Source organism: Loxodonta africana, chromosome 16, assembly GCF_030014295.1.
Source record: "Loxodonta africana isolate mLoxAfr1 chromosome 16, mLoxAfr1.hap2, whole genome shotgun sequence".
NCBI lineage: Eukaryota > Metazoa > Chordata > Mammalia > Proboscidea > Elephantidae > Loxodonta > Loxodonta africana.
This window is the reverse complement of record NC_087357.1, coordinates 5,909,058-5,930,180: the sequence shown is the minus strand read 5'-3', so window position 1 is coordinate 5,930,180 and position 21,123 is coordinate 5,909,058. Positions and strand designations below refer to the sequence as shown.

The following is a 21,123-nucleotide window of genomic DNA, read 5'->3' as shown; positions in this document are numbered from 1 at the left end:
TCAGGGCATCACAGTGTGCTGGAACCCCCAGGTTTACCTCTACCAGCAAAAGCAGATAATTCAGACCCCAGAGGAGATGTGGGGAAACTGGGGCCACCTGAGCCAGAAAAGGAGCATGCCAGAGAAGGCATCTCGGCTTGGTAAAGCCGGTAATGATCACACTTATTTTCTTCGAAATAACGCCTGCTTGTGTATGAACCGGAAACCCAGGTGGCACAGCTTGGCTGCTAACCAAAAAGGGCGGCAATTCGAATCCACCAGGTGCTCCTTGGAAATCCTATGGGGCAGTTCTACTGGGTCACTAAGAGTTGGAATAGACTCAATGGCAGTGGGTGTTTTTGTTTGTTTGTTTGTTTTTTGGTGTGCAAATCAGGTGACTACATTTGAACAGCTCTCTGCTAAGATCTTTAAACAGGATAGACTGAAAGGTATATCAAATACTTAAAACCGATTTTAAAACACTAAAACAGACACCCCTCCCCTAAAATTTTAAACTGGAGAGGTGGCGGGGGGGTGTTCTGCGCAAAGCACTCAGGGACAGGTGCTTGTTTTAAAACCAGTGACCCTGGAGCTCCTTGGACGCCAGGCCACACACTGACATTAATTCAGCTGACCTTGAGTAAAACTCATTCTCATTTAAAGCATTTACTTATTTACTGTTTGCTAATGCATGTTTTCCTCTGGATTCTAAGAGAAGGGAGGAAGGTACAACAGATTTCTGTCGTCTGTTCTACACAGCTCTGCCTGCACGATGGGAAGTGACTGGTAACCTCCACTTGCTGCTAAAAAAGCCAACTGTCCCTTCTGCACAAACCAGGACAGTCAGGCCGCTGAGCACCGGCAAGCAGACCTTCATCACGGCTGCGCTTGACCTGGTGTTCCCAGTTGGAAGGGATTCCAGCAGCTTTCCACAGACAAATAAACAGCAAATACTTACAGGGGACAGCCTTGTAGAACTGATTCCTTAATCAACAGTTGAAGAAACAAATTGGATTTGCCCTATCACCAAAAAAAAAAAAAAAAATTAATTCCAGATTGCCTGTATTGTCCTATGTACAAGAAGGTTGTCTTAGAGGCTTGGCTGGCTAATTTCATTTTAAAACTATCTCTAAAATTGGATGTCCCTTGGGATTTGTGGTTTTCTCCATCATTATATAACTGTAAACTTCTGGATGTTAGAGATTGGATAATTTCTTTCAGCTGGACCTGGCCTCCCAAACACCTGGATGCTAAGGATGAGCCCAACCCGCTGCCAGGAGTTACCAGCCGGGCTTGGGAACAAGGCAATCTCCAAGGGTGCAGAGCAGAAGTTACAGTTTGCCAGACTTCTCTTACTTTCCTTAATGGCTGCATTCCATCTCTGGTATCAACTAAAATAATTGTTAGGATCTCTTCTTACAGGTTGCGTCTACACTAGTGAATGAAGACAAAAGAGAAACAAAGATAGAGTCTCCTTAAGGCTCTGGGGTTTGATGCTGTTTAGCTGTTTTTCAGTGCTGAGCTCTTTGGAACCGTATGTCCCTGCAGGGCTCTGGGTGGAAGCCAGGCTTTGTGCACAGGACAGGCAGGTGCCAGCAGAGCCCACGTGGCCCCAGCCGACACCGTAAAACGCTCAGTAAAACCAGCAGCGTGTGAGGTGCAACGGGCGTCTCTCTGGGTAACGTCTTCCCCTCGACTTTCCCGCCCTGAGCGTCATTTCTGACTTGATGAACATCTCATCTCTGGTGTTGTGTTAATATCGCCTTTATGTTTTAATCCATTTTTTACGCAGTGGGAAAAGAAAAATCTCACTCTCCCTGTAATCAAGTTATTCCTGTAAAATCCTAAATAAAATGAGAATTTTATTAAAGATATTTATCTTATCCAACGAGAATAAAATCAATTTGCACTGCCAGTCTGGCATCCAGTTACGATAACATTAAAATATACTGTTTATTTGGGGGCGGTGCCATCTCTCTCCCCGGATTGGTCAGTGAGGAAGAACATTCCGGTGCCCTTCCCGCCAAATACTGGCCTGGCGGCTGGACCTGGAGGACAGCGTTTTTATTGTTAATCAATGCCAATCAATTCTGAGCCCTGATGTTAAATAGGGATCAATACCAGTAGGCTGCAGATGAGATCTGATTTCAATTGGGGAGCAAGCCTGAAGAAGTTTTGAATCATAAGGTAAATCAAGATCTGGAACATAAGTCAGCTGAATTAATACAGGCTGTGCAGGCCCTCTCTGCCACTGAACCAGCACGAGGAAATTTCCGTCATATTTCATTATCACTCTTAGGGCAAGCTGAAGGCAGCGTTTGGGGAACGTTTTCATAGTGGAGGCCCGAGTGCGCCTCACACCACACGGCGAATCCGCACGGCAACCGCAGCCTGCTGGTCCACCGAGTATAGTTAGACGTATGCCCCATGAATCTCATTTTATGCGATTAAGATCCATAAAAATTCAATAGCTTTTCTTCTGCAATTCACATTTTACCTGGTGAAATATCATAAGAATTTCATTATCTTTGCAGCTGTTGCCTAGGATCAAGCAAAGGTTATTATCCTCTCGGAAAACACTATAGAATATGTACGAAAATGTCAGGAGAACTGGGCATTTAAAGCTTGATTTTTGAAAAGAAAAACACTGTCTGAAGTTTAGAATAAACTGTACTTGACATTTATGTACCATGATGCATTTCTTAGTAAACTGATTTTGCAAGGAAATTCTTTGATTTCGACTCTGTGACTGGATTGTAAAAGGAAAGGGAAGATGGGGAGGGGCTGGGTGCAGGGCTGAGTGGGAGGGGGAAGAGGGGAGGAGGGAAAAGGAAGCGGGGAAGAACCTCCAGGCAACCCAAAACCCAAGCTCCTCTTCCCACTTCAGCCTGAATAGGATTTCCTAACCTTCCAGATAACCATCCTAGGGAGATAACTCCAGAGAACCCTAACCGATTGCTATGGTTTAATCCTAAAGATCACTCAGGCCCATTTAAAGCATTTGAAGACAAATGGGCAGCGCAGAGAAGGTGATTGATCAGAGGGCTCGGTAAATCAGGCGGATTCGGCACAGTCCTGCGGCCGCCACCACTCGGGTTCCATCTATGATGATAAATTAGCATTAGATGGGACCTAATGAGTTTACTAAACATTTGGGATTTGTGCTAATAAACTAGCTGGCTGTGAACTCGCAGAAACGATGAGCAATCCCGGCGCTCCTTCTTATCTCTGGAACATGACAGTTAAACCACGCTCCCAATCTGCGATCGATTCATCATCCGACACCATTGTACATTCTTCACAAAAAGATAATTACTGCTTCCCTGGATCAGAACACTCATATTTCCTTGGAATTGCAGGTCTTGATAGCAAGACTGTCACCACCTCCTTCAAGCCCCACTATACAGCTCTATTTATGATCATTATTTTCGCCTAAACAAGCCTTTTTCCTCCACTTGCTAAGGAAACCTGCTATGATGAGAAGGGAACAGTTGAGACATTGTTTTCTCGGCGGAGAGCTTTTACGTTTAGTGGAGGCCGCTGACAAATATTTTATTCAGGGCATTAGCAAAAGTTTCCACTCGTTAGAAGATAGCGCTACCATTTCCTTCCAAAAAAAAAAATAATAATAATGGTAATTATAATCCTGTTCCCGACTCAGCTGTGTTAAAAGGAGAAAAGGAGCAAGAGCGAAGCAAGTAACGAAACAGAGAATAAATCAAAACATGATTAAAAAGGCTGGAGCAGTTTTGAAATCACATGTTCCTGGTTTCCCAGCCTTCGTGTTTGCAGATTCTCAGCCTGCCCTGACACGGATCTGCCCAGCCGACTGGTCAACTCTGTTTGACCCCCAGCACACGCAATAAATTACCATAACACACAACTCCGAAACAATGGAAATTAGTTACTGCTCACAGTCTAATAAATGGGAACAAATGTGTTTGGGGCTGGAATGGGGTTCTGGATGCTATGATTGCTGGGGATAATTATAACGGGGTCTTCAGAACCATGACAAACACCCCTTACCCAGAAGTACACTGTGGACTACAGGACTTGGAACAGCCTGCTCATTATTTTTTCGTAAAGTTAAAATGTACTTAGATGCCTCGATTTATTCACGATCACATATGAAGGGAATATCTTAAAAACTATAAAGCATATCTACGCACCGGTGACTCTGAACCAAGCCAAGTTTATTTTTATTTTAATGCTTTCTCTTAGAGTGCTTTTGGTGTGCTGTGCCCTGAAGCGGGCAACTCGTCCAACACGAACGCTTTGGTGACCAACAGGAATGAGAGAGCAAGCCACCTGTGGGGACCTGGGGCAGAGCAGGTCTGCTCGTGAGTCACACAGACACATAACTATGGATGGAGGCATAACTCCTTTATTTGTTCAAAGTAATGGTCTTTGGGCAAAGCACTGTTATATTTAGAACCTACTTGTCAAATTTAACAAATGATAGCTATTGCCATATTTTCCCCAAGAAAGCACTTTCCAAGACCCTTCCCACCTTTCCCTGGGGCCTGCGCCAGCCAAGGACCAATGGTCAGTCCATGTCTCCTTAACTGATGGCTGCTGCCCAGTGGCCAGATCAGGCTGGTGACCTCGGACAGGGGGGACGAGCACCGGGTCCCATCCAATCCCCCACTTGTGTCCTGACCCAATCTTCCTATGTCAGAGGACAAATTGCTTCATTCAGAAAATGGAAATGGATAGGGAGGCTCCCTGTGCAGCGCTTCCAATAACCAAATCTCAGGAAAGGAGCACCAGAATAGAGGCCGCCCAGGGACCACCCCATTCCCGCACACCAACCTGATTTACAAACCCTTCCTAATGCGAAACAAATGCTCTGGGTGTGAATTCATACTTAACCATAAAAACCCTTGCCTGACTCTGCCTCGTATTAAATACCACATATAACTCTCAGCAGGTTTTACGTTGTGTTTTACTGTCAGCAATGGCTAAAGCCGGCCTAACATTTTGTTTGGCAATTAGGAAAATTTGTAGTTTAATTTATTAAACCAAAAAAGCCAACAGCTACCCTGAATGCGAAATTCATTCCATGTTTACGCCAGGGCAAGGTATGTTTGCCTTCCCAGTAATTTAGTCTTTCTCCTTTTATGACCTGCCCTATTTAAATATTCCAAAGTAGTATTATTTAGGAAATAAACTTACGATGATAAGTGAAATTGAATCGTACCACTTAAATAAATTCTTAGTAAAAAGTTAGCATGTTTTCACTTATCTGCAAAGGAACCAGCTGCTTTAAATGAAAAAGAAAAAAAAAAAAACAGACGTGTGAGGACATGTAAGCTTGCCAAAGCCAGGAGAACCCCAGCCTGCATCCATACATCTAAACGTGTGCTGCCGATAAGCCCAGGGGTGAAGGTGTTTACTAGGAAAACCCCAAGACCATTTAAAAAAGAAAAAATATCACCCAGAAACCTTTAAGGACAAAAAACTTGAAATTTAAGTATTGCCCTACAGGGTTGCGTGCTATGAGTTGACTCCGTGGCAACGGGCTTTTTTGGTTATTATCGGGCCCCTCTGGATCTACATCACATGCAGGAGAAGAAAAGCCCAAGTGAGGGGCCGGTGGGGGGGGCGGTTGGTGGCCCCAAAGCCCCCGCCCGTGGTCGCTGGGTCCCCTGGCACCCATTTGCTCTTCCCCTCCCTCCACCCTCGTTAGATGCCCTCTAGGACACAGTCAGGTGGTTCTGCGCCAGGGCACCTGGGAAAGGACATCGGTCCTAACTGTGCTTCCTAACAGCCACACCCGTAATCTGAAGGTCTGAGAAAACTTAGGAGTACCTGGGGAGGAGTCCTTCTCCAGTGAGAACTGGGGGGACATCCCTGGCCCCGATGCCCCAACACCAAAGACCAAGCCTGCTGTGCTGGGCACTGTTTGAAATAAAGGCGCCCCCCCGTCCCCGTTGTGCTTTAGGGACCTACTCTAAGCAACAGGACTTTTTTTCAAGGGGGGCTCCCTAAAGGCGCCTTCTGCCTGCCCCACGTGGGCACCTCTGCAGGCCCACTGCTGTGCTGTAATCGAATCCCACACTTGTGCTACACATATGTCACCTCCAGGCGGCCCAGAACTGTGCTCAGCAAACCCATGACACCCAGGTCGGCCACCTCATACAATCTTTCCATTTCAATGAAAACTTACATAAAAGGGGAGGCCCGGCCGTTTTGTATGAAACCATTGTTGGAACTGCTACTCAGATGGCTGGCCTCAGGAGTCAGGGCTGCTGTTTTCCCCCTTTGTAAATTCTTCATCACAAGGTCAAATATGTGGAAGGCAGTGAGCGCTGCCAAAGTTCTGTTGTGTTTGGGGTTTTCTAGCATGGCACCCTGCCCCTACTGCTCTCTGGGAAGAAAGAGGGACTGGGAACAGGGGCGGGGGGGGGGTGGGCGGACGGAGGGAGGCAGGGGCGGCGGCTGGAGCTGCCTGTCTCAGCTCGGCCGCCTCCCCAGATGTGCGAGCAGAGACACTCTGGAGCCGACCCCTTCCGTTAGCGGGGCCTGGGCTCCGAGTCCTGTGCGCCCCTGCCTTTCCGCACATGTTAAACTCATTTCCTAGTGGACGATCGGGAAACACAGTGCTACCCTCTCTGCTGGTTTCAGACGCTGCAGCGGCCAGACCCACTCCTGCCGGCGGCCAAGATGAATGCTGAGGGTGTTCTAGCTGAGGAACTTCCAGGGGACTAACTGCAGAGGGGAACTTTGCCGTGGTTTTGTTTCTCAAGAGCAGGGAGAGGAGTGATTCAAAAACAACTAACGAGAGAGTTCGCCTAGCCTACCCCCTCCAAAGCGTTCACCAAATTGTTGGCAAATTTAGACCATTTATATTTTGGCCCCTATGACTGGCCATTTTTTTAAAGAATAGTTTTAAAAGCTGTTTTCGCAAGCTTCGACAATGTAATGCACAGCAGTTACCCCAAAGTCTAAGATGCTTATAAAATACAACAACCAAAAATAAAAAACCCTAAACCCATAAATTTCCTCTGTTTATTTTTCTAAATCACGGCCACATTATTATTTTAAAGCATTAATAATACCAGCATAAGGTCTCATTATCTAGAGTTTTGACCACAAACATTTGGGGAGATCTGCTATTCAGATAAACAAACAAGAGGGGCCTGTGTTCTGGCGAGCCGAGCCGACACGTGAATGGCTTTCATTTTCTCCGAGTGTAACGCTATGGAAGCTCTGCCAACTGCAGGTTAAGCTCCTGAGTTTTCACTTCCTGTACCTCTGCTTGTCAATCACTTCCTGGCATCTGCGTCGACAATTTCCATCATTAGAGCCTGGAATTTTTATCTCCTCCAACATGGCTCCTATTGCCCCTGTGAGTTTGAATTCTGATAAATTATTCACCATCTTTGAAAAGTAACCGAAAATTACAACATCAGTGTGGGCCACCTCGAGCTGGCTCTCAGAGATCAGGCTCCCTGTTTCGCCTCCTAAACGCCCTGACCCAGCCAGCTTCGCCTGCTCTCCTCGGCGGCGTCACTGAAAGGCCCCGGCCAGCGCCAATTATCTCCTGGTGCACATAGAGTAATTATTTGCTTCCTGTAAGCATACGTAACAGAACCCCGAGTTTGGAAGGTTTTCCATAAGGTAATCCAATTCATCCAAGGCATCCTAACACAATTACAGGCACTGGCAATATCTTTGCTTTTCACCTGATAAGGCTGCCGCAGAGGCTGCATGGTTTGCGTCAACAAACCTCCCGGACTATAGCTTCTGACAGCCCACTCCCAGCCCCTCCCCTCCGCCCCTCTGCATTTTCATACTCTGGCAAAGGCTGCTGCAACGCAGTTTGCTCTGAGGAGCCTGTGCACTGCACCTCTGGAGGGCCGGCTCCCCTGCACAAGCAAAGGAGCGCTGGTGTTGTTTAAGAGCGTTGCGGAAGTCATTGCTGGTGTGTGGCTCCCTTCAAAACCCAGACTTCAATTGGCCTGGCCCCTGAGTCCTCACCCAGGCCAGGAGGTCATAAATCTCTGCAGGCTCCGTAGGAGCCACTGTGTTCCCTCGGCCTGGACCAGAGCTGGGGCACGGGGCCTGGAGGTGGCTGTACCGCACTACCCTTCCCCAGCCCCACAGGCCAGGCAGGCGACCACAGGAACCATGGCCTCCTTTGCTGGACACGCACACAGATTGAGAGCCTGTGATGTAAGCCGCATGATCTTGGTGGTTTGGGGGAGGGAAAAAAACATACAACGTGGGGCCTGCATCTTGTGTCTTCCTATTTAATACCTGAACGCATTTCATTGTTCCTCCATAACACAGCTCGTCCTTCTCTGTTTATTTGCAAAAGTTTGCAAAAAATATTGTAAAGGATGAATGAGCACACTGAACTTTTTGCCTCTCCCCGCTGGCGTGCCCGTGAATGAAACCATCACTCACGCTTGAACCCGTGAAGCCAGAGTGCTCCGTGCCAGCCAAAACCAGGCCCTTTGTCGCCGTGGCTTCATCAAAAGTGCGCTTCAATATCGCCACATTGCCGGGCAATGCTTTTCCTCCACTCCAGCCCCAGCATATGATAACAGACCTTGAACCAAAGTGCGTCTCAAAACGCACAATCGAGGCCAAGAGGAGGACTCGGGGATCAGGCGGCCTGTTGGATGATAATTATATTCACATCTTTAAGAAAACTGAGAAGGAAAAATGAACATCAAACTATCCTGTTTTCACTGCACTATGTGGATGAAATGACAAGTTGTCATTTAAGAAGTTAATAAACAGTCTCCATTCTGCAGGTTATCCAAATGCTACTGAACAGAAAACCTTGGATCCCTAAATGATGTGTAATTAAAATTATTTTTAAAATCCTCCTTGACAGGCCCTGGCTTAGCCAAAATGTAAATGGCATTAAAGAAGACAATGAATTTAATTTTATTTAATGTCCCTTTTTGCAGATCCTCATTTACATAGCGTTTTTAACAAAAGCGTTGACCTTATAAATGCTGGCATTTGTACAGCTTCTGCGGAGTTGGATTTAATCAGCTCTCGCAAAGCCATGAGGGAGGAAGCTTTGAGTTCTCTGGTTGGAGATGGAGCAGGAATAAAAACATCGGGACTGGTCAAATGTTTATCCTCCTGCTTCTGAAAACAACCTGACAAGGAGATGTAAGGGGCTAGGGAATAAGCCGGTGCCGTTTGTAAGGCTCGGTAATAATCATACATAATCGTTTGGAAATATAGCTAATAAAAAATATAATGAGTGTTCCGCAAAACCGGCATTAGGCCCAAATTACACGATATTAATACTTGAACAGGTGCAGAAAGGCGCTTTAAATGAGGTAAATGAATAAAATGTCCCAAAGCACAACTGTGTGTGCTGACAAAAAGTCAATCCCATGAATAATTCAGTGAGTAGGATTGCCAGCAAAGGTCGGCTCTCTTTGACCTTTGTGACAGGAAGTGAAAAGAAACACTGTTGACTAAAAAAAAAAAAAAGAAGAAGAAGAAGAAGAAAATCTCCAATCAGTCCCAGGCTCGTGGGCTCTGCAGTCACTTTAAAGGTGTAAACTTAAAACGTGGAAATGAATTCAAATGACGCTTTGGAGGGTTTGGGGGAACTCAGAGTTAAAATTGTTGGTAGCTGGCGAATCTGACCAAACACAATACGAAATGGCAGACAATGAAAGGTTAAGCAAATAATATTTTTCTACAACCCAATGTCAATTATGTATAAAAATCTGAGGTCAGCCGAAAAGTATTTTAAGAGCTCACAAGGTTGAAATTTTGTAACAGCTGTTAAATATGACAAAACTTTTCCCCCCCAAACTAAAGCTATTCCAAACTCTGTATGAAAGAAAATGGAATAAACAGATGTCTGGCTTCCCGACAGGAAAGTAGGACACACTTGGAATGATAAGTCTCCCAAACTCTATAGACTAATGCCAGATTTACCGGGGAGGGGCTCAGCCTGCTGCAGAGATGTCAGCGAGCAGGATGCCTGAGACGGTGCCATCTGGAACCGCCCCGCCGAGCATGCTCCCGGAGCTGCATGCAGCCCCCCTGCGCGCTGCCTCGGCCTGCCCGGACCGTCCCCTCACCCTGCTTGCGCTGCCACCACCACCGCCCTCTCCCTTTGCAACAGCGGGATCTGCATCCTCGGGCCCACTCGGGCAGCGCCAAGCTAGGCGAGAGTCAGAGATGCACCTTGGCAGGAGCATTCAGAGGTTCCGCTGAGCCGGACTGGGATGGCACAAGGGAAGGATGGAGCCAAAGTGTGGTTTTGGTTTAGCAGCTTCACCGACATCCTGTAATCATTTACAGCCCTTGGAATGTACGGGTGAAACAGGAGAGATTTATCTGCTCATAGTTGGGATATGTGGACAATGGGTGTTCCTAATGAAGACCATCTGCTTTTGTGTTTTCCCAGAAAACATTATTCCACTAGCGAAAATGATCCTCCCATCCTTTTCAGCAAAACCATAAAAACATGTGTACATGTGTGTGTGCACATGTAGACATGTGCACGCACATCTATGCACATGCACACATGTGTATGCATATTGCACCCATTATGAGCACACATACATGTATATGTGTGTACATGTATACACATATGTGAGTAAATGCACATGCATGTGGGGTGTGTACACATACATAAACACACGTATGTGTGTGCACACATGCACGCATATGCACATTACATGCATGCACATTCACACACATACACGTATGTACGTGTGTATGTGTGTGCAGGCATGTATATACAAATACATACCAAACCAAAAACCAAACTCGTTGCCATCAAGTCGATTCCGACTCATAGCAACCCCAGAGGACAGAGTGGAACTGCCGCCACAGGCTTTCCAAGGCTGAAATCTTTACAGAAGCGACTGCCACATCTTCTTCCCACAGAGCGCTGGTGGGTTTAAACCACAGAACTTTTGGTTAGCAGCCAAGCGCTTAACCACTGTGATACCAGGGCTCATACACATACCTGCACACATGTATGTGGGTGTGGGTGCGCACGAGTGTGCACTACACACATGTGCCTTTTCCTGTCTCTCTGCTGGCTCCCTGCAGGTCAGAGCACTTTACCACAGATACTTCCTCCAGACGCGTCTCTTTACTGACCAGGCTTTCTACTTTACAAGGCTGTGTTTCTCCCTTAGCTCAGGAATTGTGTTGTTATTTTAAATACGCTGCAATATAATTATATTCATGGACGTATAAAAGATGGTTTCTGTAGCAACATTTTATGAGGGGAAAAAAAAGTTCAGGTAAGTGAAGTCTTCACGATAAATTAAAAGGGTCCTGCAATGCACAGTACCCTCACTTACCCCTCTTTTTTGCTCTGAAGGACCTTCCGTGTTGCTCATAGGTATTTAATGCTTCTGGACGATAACTAAACTAAACTGGGTAATTAATTGATTCGAGGCGTCAGCGTCTCCAGAACGTGATTACCCAGCGAGAACACTAGCTCCCTGCTCTGTTCTCATAACACAGAGCAGCGTCACGACCTGCCGGAAAGGCTTGGAGTGGGCGCGCACAAATAGGGGCCCATTGATCTCAATTCAGGTTGGAATTATTGGTTTATATCCTCAGGACAAATATGCCTTATCTGGTCAAAACCTGCTAAACGTATCCAAAGGCCAAAAGGAGCCGGCGAAGCACACTGTATATAATTCTTTTTTAAGCCAACTAACCAAGTGATGGCGCGGCTGGCGGGAACCTATAAACTGACTCACCAATTTGAAGGGATGTTTTATTCTGCAATACTCAAGAGGAAACACTGGCTAGGAACTCCACATAAGCAACTAATTTTAGGTGGTAACACACACCTCACACAAATAATCATTCTCACGAAACTGAAACCCATCTCAGTTGTGAAAGACTGTATCACTCCAAAGACATTCTCCACCTACAGGTATTTTTCTTTCTCTGAATAACAAAACTTGCCCAAGTGAACACTAAATGGTTTCTCTTTTCCCCCAGAAATATGCCTCAACCTGGAGAAAATGCCAAAACTGCAGTCATTTCACAGGGGTTTACAGCAGGCAGCAAAATGCTAATAGTATTTTGTCATTACAAGCGACAGCTCTCTTAAGAATGCTGAAAATGTACTTTCTATTTGTCATTACACAAAGCTATCCTTACCTTAAAATCCCTAACACGGAAGGTGATTAAAATTCCTATAAAATTGTCATATCTTTGAATTTAGAAGCAGAGCAGGTTTTTCATCAATAATTAAGACCTCCAAAGCATTTATGCCAGGCATAAATGGAGCTTCCATCCTCCTTATTCAAATAAACATGGTAAACCCATTAACCAAATGTTTTTACATTTTTCCCCTCCTCTCATGCTTCTAGAATATCAAATGATAACACACTTCTCTTGGGTAGTAGAGGTATAAGTGATCTGGGGCACATATTTTAATTAATCAAATATAAGAAAGCATTCACTCAAACAAGAATTAAAGAATATATTTTTGCATATCTGGCGAAAACATTTCCCATGATATGATTTAAAAAATGGAGTATCAAAAGTAATTCAGTATCAATAGCCAATGAACAATCAGATGTACCACAAATCCAATGTGATTCCGAAGAGAAAACGCAGCCTCTAAAACGTAAGTCGAACCAGCATAGCTTCTTCGTTATTGTGGCATGCTAAACCTCAAGATTTAAAAACAAGACATCCTTTCAAATTCATAAACATCACAAACTGAAGACAACTCAAGAAAGACTTTTGCAATTTCGCATGAAGAGCCAACATGTGCTGCATCTTACATTCAGACAAGGTTCCAACAGCCGCCCACACACTCTGAGCCAATTAAAAAATAAAATAAATCCAGTTATAAGACAACAATCCAAGGCTGTGTGATTTCCACAGCCACAACACTAAAGATAAATATAATTATACTGATTTTTGTAGTTTGAGTTCTAGAAAGTGTTGAACTTGTTCTCAACTGCCTGAGTGACGGCCACAACTGGTCAACCCTATTTGATTACTAATAAGAGAGCTGCGCCTTCTGTCAGATACCGAACATTCTCCGCTAAGCAAACAGCTATTCCAGCTAGTTAAACATTAGCATTGCTCTCCACTGGTGGCACATATTTCTTTAGGCTTAACTCAGGGACTTTTCCGGGTTTAATTTTTCAGGCACTACACAGCAAAGTTCATGATCAAAAGATAACTTTGTAATGAAAGCTGCTGAAATTCAACCCCTCTTCAGAACAGTCTAAAGCTCTGCTTCACAAAACTGGTGTCATGTGTACACGGCCAGCATTTATTCGATTTGGATACCAATTTCAAAATCTGCAGTCAATCACACACTGGGCCTTTTGCTGCTTCCCATTGTTTAGAAGAAAGAAATCCTCCTTTCCCCCAGGTCACCAAAACCCAGTGGTTTCGGAGCGTTCAGAAAGCAGAGTGGTGGTGTTTTTGTTGTTTCGACCAAGCAACGCCAAACGCACATTAGCCCTATTAGGACTAATGATTAGTATCCTAAAAGGATGCAACATGGCCCAAGGAATGCAGTAAATGGCGAGACGAAGAGCAGCAAATGTAAAGAATGCATACAGCTAATCTGGTTATGGAAATTAATGGTGGAAAATGTAACCAGCATGTGTAATTAGTTTCAATTATAACAACTTTGGTGTGTTAGTTACATATTTGCTACTTGACACAAAACGACAGCTACAATTGGAAAAAAAATTAGGATACATTTTGCAACTAATTGAGAGCAGATTATATTCATTCTAACATCGGGCAACAATCACACCAGCGCACCACCCAAGTCTCGACTTAAGCCATGAGACGAGATAAAAATAATGCAAAAGTGAAATACTTGTTAACAAATTAGCAAAAAGCATTTTACGGCATATCTCTGGGTTTAAAGCCAGAAACTCTCCAGGCATAAAGCGTTCCTCACAGTGAGAGCAGTGGCAGATGAAACTGCTTCCCTTGACAACTCGCAAGCAATTACTGAATCCCCACAGAGCGAGCCACCAGGTTTCCAAGTCAACCCACCTGTGCGTGATGGCACACGCGGACAACAAATGGTGCCGTGCACAAGATGAGCTCAACACCAGACTCAAAAATATGGAGCAACTGGAAACCAAGCAAGGCAGGGTTTTGTTGTTGCTGCGGTTTTGTCTTGAAAAATAAAGAAGTCAACCTTACCTGTCGATGATTACAGGGTCTGAGGGCGTTTCATTTCTATTGCCACAACTTTTCTTGTCGCAGCACCGGCTGTAGAGCAACGGTAAACAGGGTTTTTAATATGCATGGCACCCTTTTATGCCTGACTTTTTTTTGTTTTTGTTTTTTTCAGGTCTGACAGTCAGGCGATAAGAGTCAAGAAAAGAGTTATCCTACAAAGGTAGTTGGGCAAATTCAAATCCAGTGAGTTCACATGGTCTGCAGCTAAACTTACACTGTAACTTACTATCAGAATGAGCCAAGTTGGACATATCTGTTAATACTAGGAAGGGAACAGAGCTACTATCCAAATTGTGATGCTAAAATATGGAAAAACATGTTGTCGGTGTTTGTCTTTGCAGTGAACTCAGGAGAAAGGGAGGCAGGAGGCTTGGGAATAACTTTTCACAGCTTCAGCTTTTGTTTACCTCTAATTGTCAAGCTGTTATTTCTGGAAAAGATGCAAGATGCCACCTTCAACCAATATTTCTTTTGGGCATTTATTAATTATAGCCACAAAAGCACGCATCAATCTACCACAAAATTCTATTGTTCCTTCTTTAAGCCTACCTTAACTCCATTATTGAAACTTTAATTAAGGCAGAAATGAAACAAAAATGTTATGCTTCTTGCATTTTAAAAAAGCATACTTGTATAATGGTTACATGTCTAAATTAGCTAAATTAACACCATATGGTAGGCAAAGTATATAAAGCCTTTTAAAGCTGACAGCTAAAGTGATTAAAGAAAGTCTACAGTCTCCCACTTACAGCTTAAATCACATCTGTGCGCTTTCTATGTTAATTGCAGTACATGCAGAAGTGGATAATAAAGAAATTCCACTTTATTGGTTGTAATTTATATTTATTACCTGATATGAGAAAAAGTCAGCTTTTGTATATTAGTGCTGTAACAATATGTCTGCTCAGAAATGGCAGCTAGGCTATCAGCATCATAGCCAGGCAGAGTATGCCCCTCAGAGTATGGGACCTGCTACTGAAGCCTGGAATTCTGCAAAGCATCTCCTTATTATTCCTTGCAACTATATTTCACATGCCACACATACAAAGTCAATGATGCATTTTTATTTGCCATGTAGGGGTGAAACTCTTGTGGTAGTTAGAAAAAAACAGGTGGGAAATTGCTCTTCTGACAGAGATCTCAAGTAAGGCGCATGCCATCTAACAACAATATGAAGGATGCATGGCTGAGCCAGAGAAGAGGTTAACTGACAGAATCACAATCCAATTTTCTCCAACACGCACTCTATAATAAGTACAAAAGAGTTTCCTTTTTATCAATAACTGACAATCGTGAGCTCGGGATGCCAACGCTTTAGAAGGGAGTAGTAAAACGATTCCTCGTGATCCCTGACTCCTCCAGCAGCAAGGGCAGATGCATCACCGAGGACCTGTTTTCATTTTTGACTACATTGCAGCGACACGACCAACATATTAATCCGCTCCGCCGAGCAGCCGGGCGCGGTCCCATCACCACTGGGGAAAAACCCGGCGGAGGCTCCTCGGCGGCCGGGCGCGCGGCTCCTGCCGATTACATTTCAATCGCTGCCCCTCTTGGGCGGGTGGCGGCGCCTAGACACCGCGGCCTTTGTGGGCGCAGCTGGCGCCGAGACCCCGCGCCCCGCAACCCACGGGCTGGCGCTCACCTGCACATGATCTCATGGGTCAGCAGCACGCGGCACATCTCCGGGTTCTTGTCCTGGCCCTCATAGACGATGGCCTGCGCGGGGTGAGAAGCAGAGGCAGGAATTACGCGGGGCCCGGGCTTTGGGCCCCAAAGGGCCTGGGGCGCTCGGGCCTGGCCGGCGGCAGGTGCACGGGCTGGCCAGCGCAGGCGCCGTGCCCCACCCAGGCTACCCTCCTGGCGGGGTCACCGGTGGGGCTGCCTGGGCCCAGGCGCCGGGCTGGGCCGCGTGGCTCCCTCCCCCGGGCACCCGCCGGGCCTGCCGCCTGCGCCCCAGGGCCTCGGCTGCCCGGGGAGGGCAGGGCCGAAGGAGGCCGAGGCCGGCACAGGAGGGGAGGGCGCTGGCACCCCACCCGGGCGCTTGGGCCGCGTCTCCAGCCATTGTCTACACAGAGTTCCAATCTGCATGTTGGAAGAGGCCGACCAGAAGGCGCTGCCGCTTCAGAAGCCGGGAAGCCGGCCTGGCGCGGGCAGCTCGTTCCAAGCCGAGGGCGGCAGCCGCCCTGCCCTGCGCTCCCCGGTCGGCCTAGCGGCCGCGCCCGCAGTCCAACCCAAGGAGCCATCCGGAGCCCCGGCCGCTCTGCCAGGAGGCTCCGCAGGAGGCAGGCGGCTGGTCCCGCAGGAGAGCCGGCTTGGGGCGCCGAGCCGCGGGGCCACGTGCTCCTCGCCGGATGATATTTGGAAAGAAAGTGCTAATGGCCAATCTGGTGTTTATTTTGAAACTGCTAACAATGATTTTTCTCGGGTAAAAAGGCAGTGTCTGCGCGCACGCTCGGGTGGGCTTTGAGCAGAGGCTCTGCCAGATGGTGCGAGCGCTAGGTGCGCTCCGGGCCGGGACCGAGCCGGGCCGCCCGCCGCTGGCCGCCGGAGAAACACCAGCCCCCGGGGGAGGGCGGGGACCGCGGGTCGCTAGTTACACGGCAGAAAATTCCACGGGATGGGGAGAGGAGTCCCCTCCGTTCACAGCCCCCCCTTCCTCCCCCCCCCCCGGAAATTATCTGGAAATTCTTTCCAACCTCTGAGGGCAATTCTGACGCTTCCCTCCACATCCAGGCTCACAGAGCCATTCTCTGGAAAGTCCAACCGGCCCTCCTGGGACGAGGGCCGGGTCCCCGAGAGCCTCTGGCGCCCAGCCTCCCACCCGGACCCCGCTCGGAAACACAGAAGGGATGAGTGTCACCGCAGGCCAATGAACCGCCTGGGGCTGGCTGCAGGGCGCGCGGCTACGGCGGCGGCACTGGCGCTTCTGAGAGCGGCGGCTTGTCCTCGGATGGATCCCCGTATTTATATTTGATTTATTTTTTATTTTGTAGCACAAACAGAAATCCATAAACTGTCAGTTCAGCGCCATTGACTCTTTGATCAGTTACTGGGCTCTTTCTTTCTTTCTTTTTTTCCCCTTCCCGTCACAGGGAGGAGATTAAATGCCTTTATTTTCAGTCGTTTATACTGTAAAAGCACGGGGCTAAATGAACAATGAAAGTACTTAAGGTGAAGCCTCGTCCTGCTCTGTGCAAGGACAGGGCAACTCAGTTGTGCCTACTTAAACCTCTTAACTAGACGACCGCGATTTCCGAGACCGTTTAGCCATTATATACAAAGGAAATAAAAGCACCTAGTCAAGAAGAAGCCCGAGTTCCAGAAGCTTCTCTGAACTCAACTCAAATAATGACAGAAGGGCACCCGGCTTGTCTTTGTCAGAAAGACCACAGTTTACCTGTCAGATCTGTTTTGCTCTGAGAGAAAACCACACTGCTGTACAAAAATCTAACACTACTGCTGCTAGAGGAGGGCAAACTTTTTTTTAGGAGACTAAAAGCCGAAAAGTAAATTGGTGCCGAGAGGGGGAGGCACACGCACTGGCTGCAGGAAGCGACCAGAGCTCTTTTTCACTGGGCTTACACTCCTTAAAGTTAGCATCAAAAATGAAGATGCTCCTTTCATTTCTAAGCCTGCAGTCCAGCTTGGAAAGATTTTTTAAATCAACCTGTGCCTAGTGGATTCAATTTACACGTTGGAGGTCACCCCCCAGAAACACCCTATTTTAAGAAAATAGAGGGGTCCCTTTAAAATAACAAAAACAGCATGCCACTCAGCACAAAACCAGCAGCCAGAGAGACTGCAGAATGTCAAAAAGGAACGGAGCACTTTTCTGCACTTAATCATATTACTGATAGCCAATAGTTATCATCAGAGAGTTGACCAAGACAGGTTAAATAATTTAATAAGGAACTGCTTGTAATTGTGTTATTTACAAGGTATGACAGTGGGGAGGGGGATGATGCTGCTCCAGAGCAATGGACGGGTTTGGGTGACCCCTGGAGCTGGGAGTTTGAATTATGGAGATGGGGGGCTGAGAGGTGAAGATGGACTAGAGGAGAACAAGGTGACTTTTCACCCCAACACATTTAACTTTTAAATCCAAATAAACGTCTCATGTTACTAGACCATCATGCTGGAAAGGAGAAAAAAATGAACTAATCAAGTCCAACTCAATGAGCTCTGGAGGGGAGTAAGGTGCCTTTGTTACAGAAAAAAAAATCAATGAAACGATTCCAAGCAGAGAGAGAAATGTTTAAAAATAAACAAGGGGAGGGGGAGACCCTGACATGTCTCTGTCAAATATTAATTACTAAAATTAATTAAGGCAGAATCTGATTCCAATCACAAGCCATTTAATAAAGCATATATGTCCCATTCTAATGACAACATAAACTCTTTTACCAATCGCTTCATTTATCCCAATAAATATGGAATTCTAATTAGCATGTCAAGGCAGTGAAAGGAAAAACAAATACAGGCGATTCATTTGTCAGTCCCTGGCCTAGGAACCCCAGGACGACCCCAACTCGGCAGTGAAAACCAGTGCAAAGGCGGGAACTTTCTCACCTGTTTGGTCATTGAATCTATGAGACGAACATACAGGTCCTGCTCCGTTCTGACTCCTGCAAAGAAACAGGCAAATCTCAGCAGGCTCTCAGCCCTGCGCCTCGGGAAGGGCCGGGAGCACGGGGCGTCCGGAGCTGCCTGCGCCTCGGGAAGGGCCGGGAGCACGGGGCGTCCGGAGCTGCCTGCGCCTCGGGAAGGGCCGGGAGCACGGGGCGTCCGGAGCTGCCTGCGCCTCGGGAAGGGCCGGGAGCACGGGGCGTCCGGAGCTGCGCCTGCCGCCGCCAGAGGCAGAACTTTGGGCCAGCCTTTCAAAGGCCAGAGACCCCAGCCGCTCCTCGCTAGTTTGGCGTTTTCTGTTTGTTTCCTTTTCTCAGTTAAGAACCTTAAGACTCTTAGGGTTTGCAATGAAAGATGCAAAAAACATGCAGTGCAGCACACCGAGAGCAGGCCTGCCTGCTCTGCCGTGGGCCCAAGAAGTCGTTTATTTTTAGAAAACAAGAGGCAGGAATGGAATCGCAGAGTCTGAACTCTTTCTAAAGTGTCTCCAGGATTATTTTTAAACTCGTGCACAGGAAGTAAGTTATGCTGGGTTTATGGAGCTACCCCCATCCCAATAATTAACATTAATTTGCAAAATTGAAAAAAGTCACTTAAAAGTGATGTTCTCCTGGAGCCTCTATCGATCTCTTTTTAACTTTCTACTTCAAGCCCCACCGGTTAATCATGTGAAGTGCCATCGACTTATTGATCGCTTATGTTTTGTTTTCCTTCTATGGTACGAGAAGATTTCGTGTTTACATCCGTGTCATTTTAATCTCAAAATCTTGATGTCCTCTAACCGTCTCCGGAAAGGCGCGCGGCGGAGAGCGCAGGCGGCAGGCACTTACCGTTACTGTACAACAGCTGGAGCTTATAGTGGATGCCGTTGTTGGTTTTCTCGTTGTTTGGCTCCTGAAAGTAACGATAAATAATTGCATTTAGTGTGACCGGTGTCAGGCGCGGCCACCGCTCTAGGTCCCCCTCCATGGCAGAGGCCCCTCGGCCTCGCACGGGGCGGGATCCCAGCTTGGAGCAGCGCGGTGATGTCACCGTCCTGATGGAAGGCTAGTGTTCTCCTCGCCTCGACCAAGTCCGAGGGCGCAGAGAAGTTGCTGAGCCCTGGCGGGGCCCGCGCGGCAGCCGCACGTGGCGGCGGCGGCGGCGGGTGGCCTCGCGGAGCCCTCCCTGCCGCCGAGGGGGCCCTCCGAGCCGGCGCGCGGGCCCCGCCGCCTCCCGCTTCCAGAACCCCGGAGGGGGTGATTGCTTGTGGGCACTTACTTTCTCTTTCTCCACAAAGTCCACAAAAGCGGTTCTTTCGATCTCCACCGGCTGGCCCTGCCGGTCGTAGAGCGCCAGCACAAAGTGGAAGAAATTGGATTTCCGGAGGTTGGAAGGCGGCTGCTTCTCGAAGTGCGCCCGCGCCAGCCCCACGCCGCTGCGGGAGGAAAGAGACAGCGGCCGGTGAGGGGCGCGGGCAGCGGGGCCCGGCTGGCGGGCGGGAGCGCGGGCCCCGGTACGTACCTCTGGGCGGCCGTGTTGGCGTCCACCACGCCCGCCGTGTGCATCCACGAGCGCACCGGGTTCATGCCGCTGCCCAGCGGCTCCTCCTTCATGGTCGTCCCCCCGCGCGGAATGTTCTCCTGGATCCCAAACATGAACCCTGCTGGCGGCGGCCGCGGCGCCCGGCCAACGCGCGTCCGCGAGCAGGGGCTCGGGCTCGGCGGTGGCTGCCCTCCGCTCGCCCTGCTGGCGCCTGCGCTCCGGCCGGCCGCCGGCTCAGCGCGTCCCGGGCAGGCGCCGCATACACCGGCGCGGCGCTCCGGACGGCCACGGGCGGCGGGGACACCGGCGGCGGCGGCGCTTCGGAGGAGAGAACGCGGTGGCCGCGGCGGCGCTTGTTGTTGTTGTTGTTTCCAGGCGCTCAACGTGGTGTCATCCTAGCCGGGCGGCGTCCGCGGCTGCAGGACACTGCGGGATCGCCCGCGTCTGGCGCGGCCCGCCTGCTCCAAAGACAAATAAACGGGCCGTGAGTGCTGCGGCGCAGTCCCGGGCGCAGGCGGGGCGCGCAGGGCCTGGAGCGGCGCGCGCAGCGGACGAGGCGCACAAAACTCAGCCCGCTCTCCCCGAGGAATGGACCCTTTCCCGGGAGCCAAAACTCGAAGCCCCCGGGAGCGGCGCTGTCAGAGGGTGACGTCGGGGGGCGGTGCCTGCGCCATATATGGGAGCGGCCGCCCCTCGCCGCGCCCCTCGCCGCCGCCGCGCCGCCGCGCTCGCCGACTGACTGCCTGACGGCGCGCGAGCCGGCCCGAGCCCCGCGAGCCCCGCGAGCCCCGTTGCCGGCGC

General features: G+C 48.4%; 1 protein-coding gene across 12 annotated transcripts in view; it reads right to left on the bottom strand.

Moving 5' to 3' along the window:
• The window catches only part of EBF3 (EBF transcription factor 3), a 136,278-nt gene extending 115,843 nt beyond the window's left edge, over positions 1 to 20,435 (bottom strand). For 11 of the 12 annotated variants that reach the window (XM_064269169.1, XM_064269170.1, XM_064269176.1 and 8 more), the window contains exons 1-6: positions 20,302 to 20,435; positions 20,059 to 20,215; positions 19,629 to 19,692; positions 18,742 to 18,797; positions 15,815 to 15,888; positions 14,131 to 14,199 (exon numbers count right to left, since the gene is read on the bottom strand). In XM_064269169.1, the coding sequence (XP_064125239.1) occupies positions 14,131 to 14,199; positions 15,815 to 15,888; positions 18,742 to 18,797; positions 19,629 to 19,692; positions 20,059 to 20,215; positions 20,302 to 20,435 (554 nt within the window). The remainder of the gene's footprint in view (positions 1 to 14,130; positions 14,200 to 15,814; positions 15,889 to 18,741; positions 18,798 to 19,628; positions 19,693 to 20,058; positions 20,216 to 20,301) is intronic. The other variant, XM_064269175.1, reaches the window with a different exon arrangement.
• Positions 20,436 to 21,123: the final 688 nt, after the last annotated feature.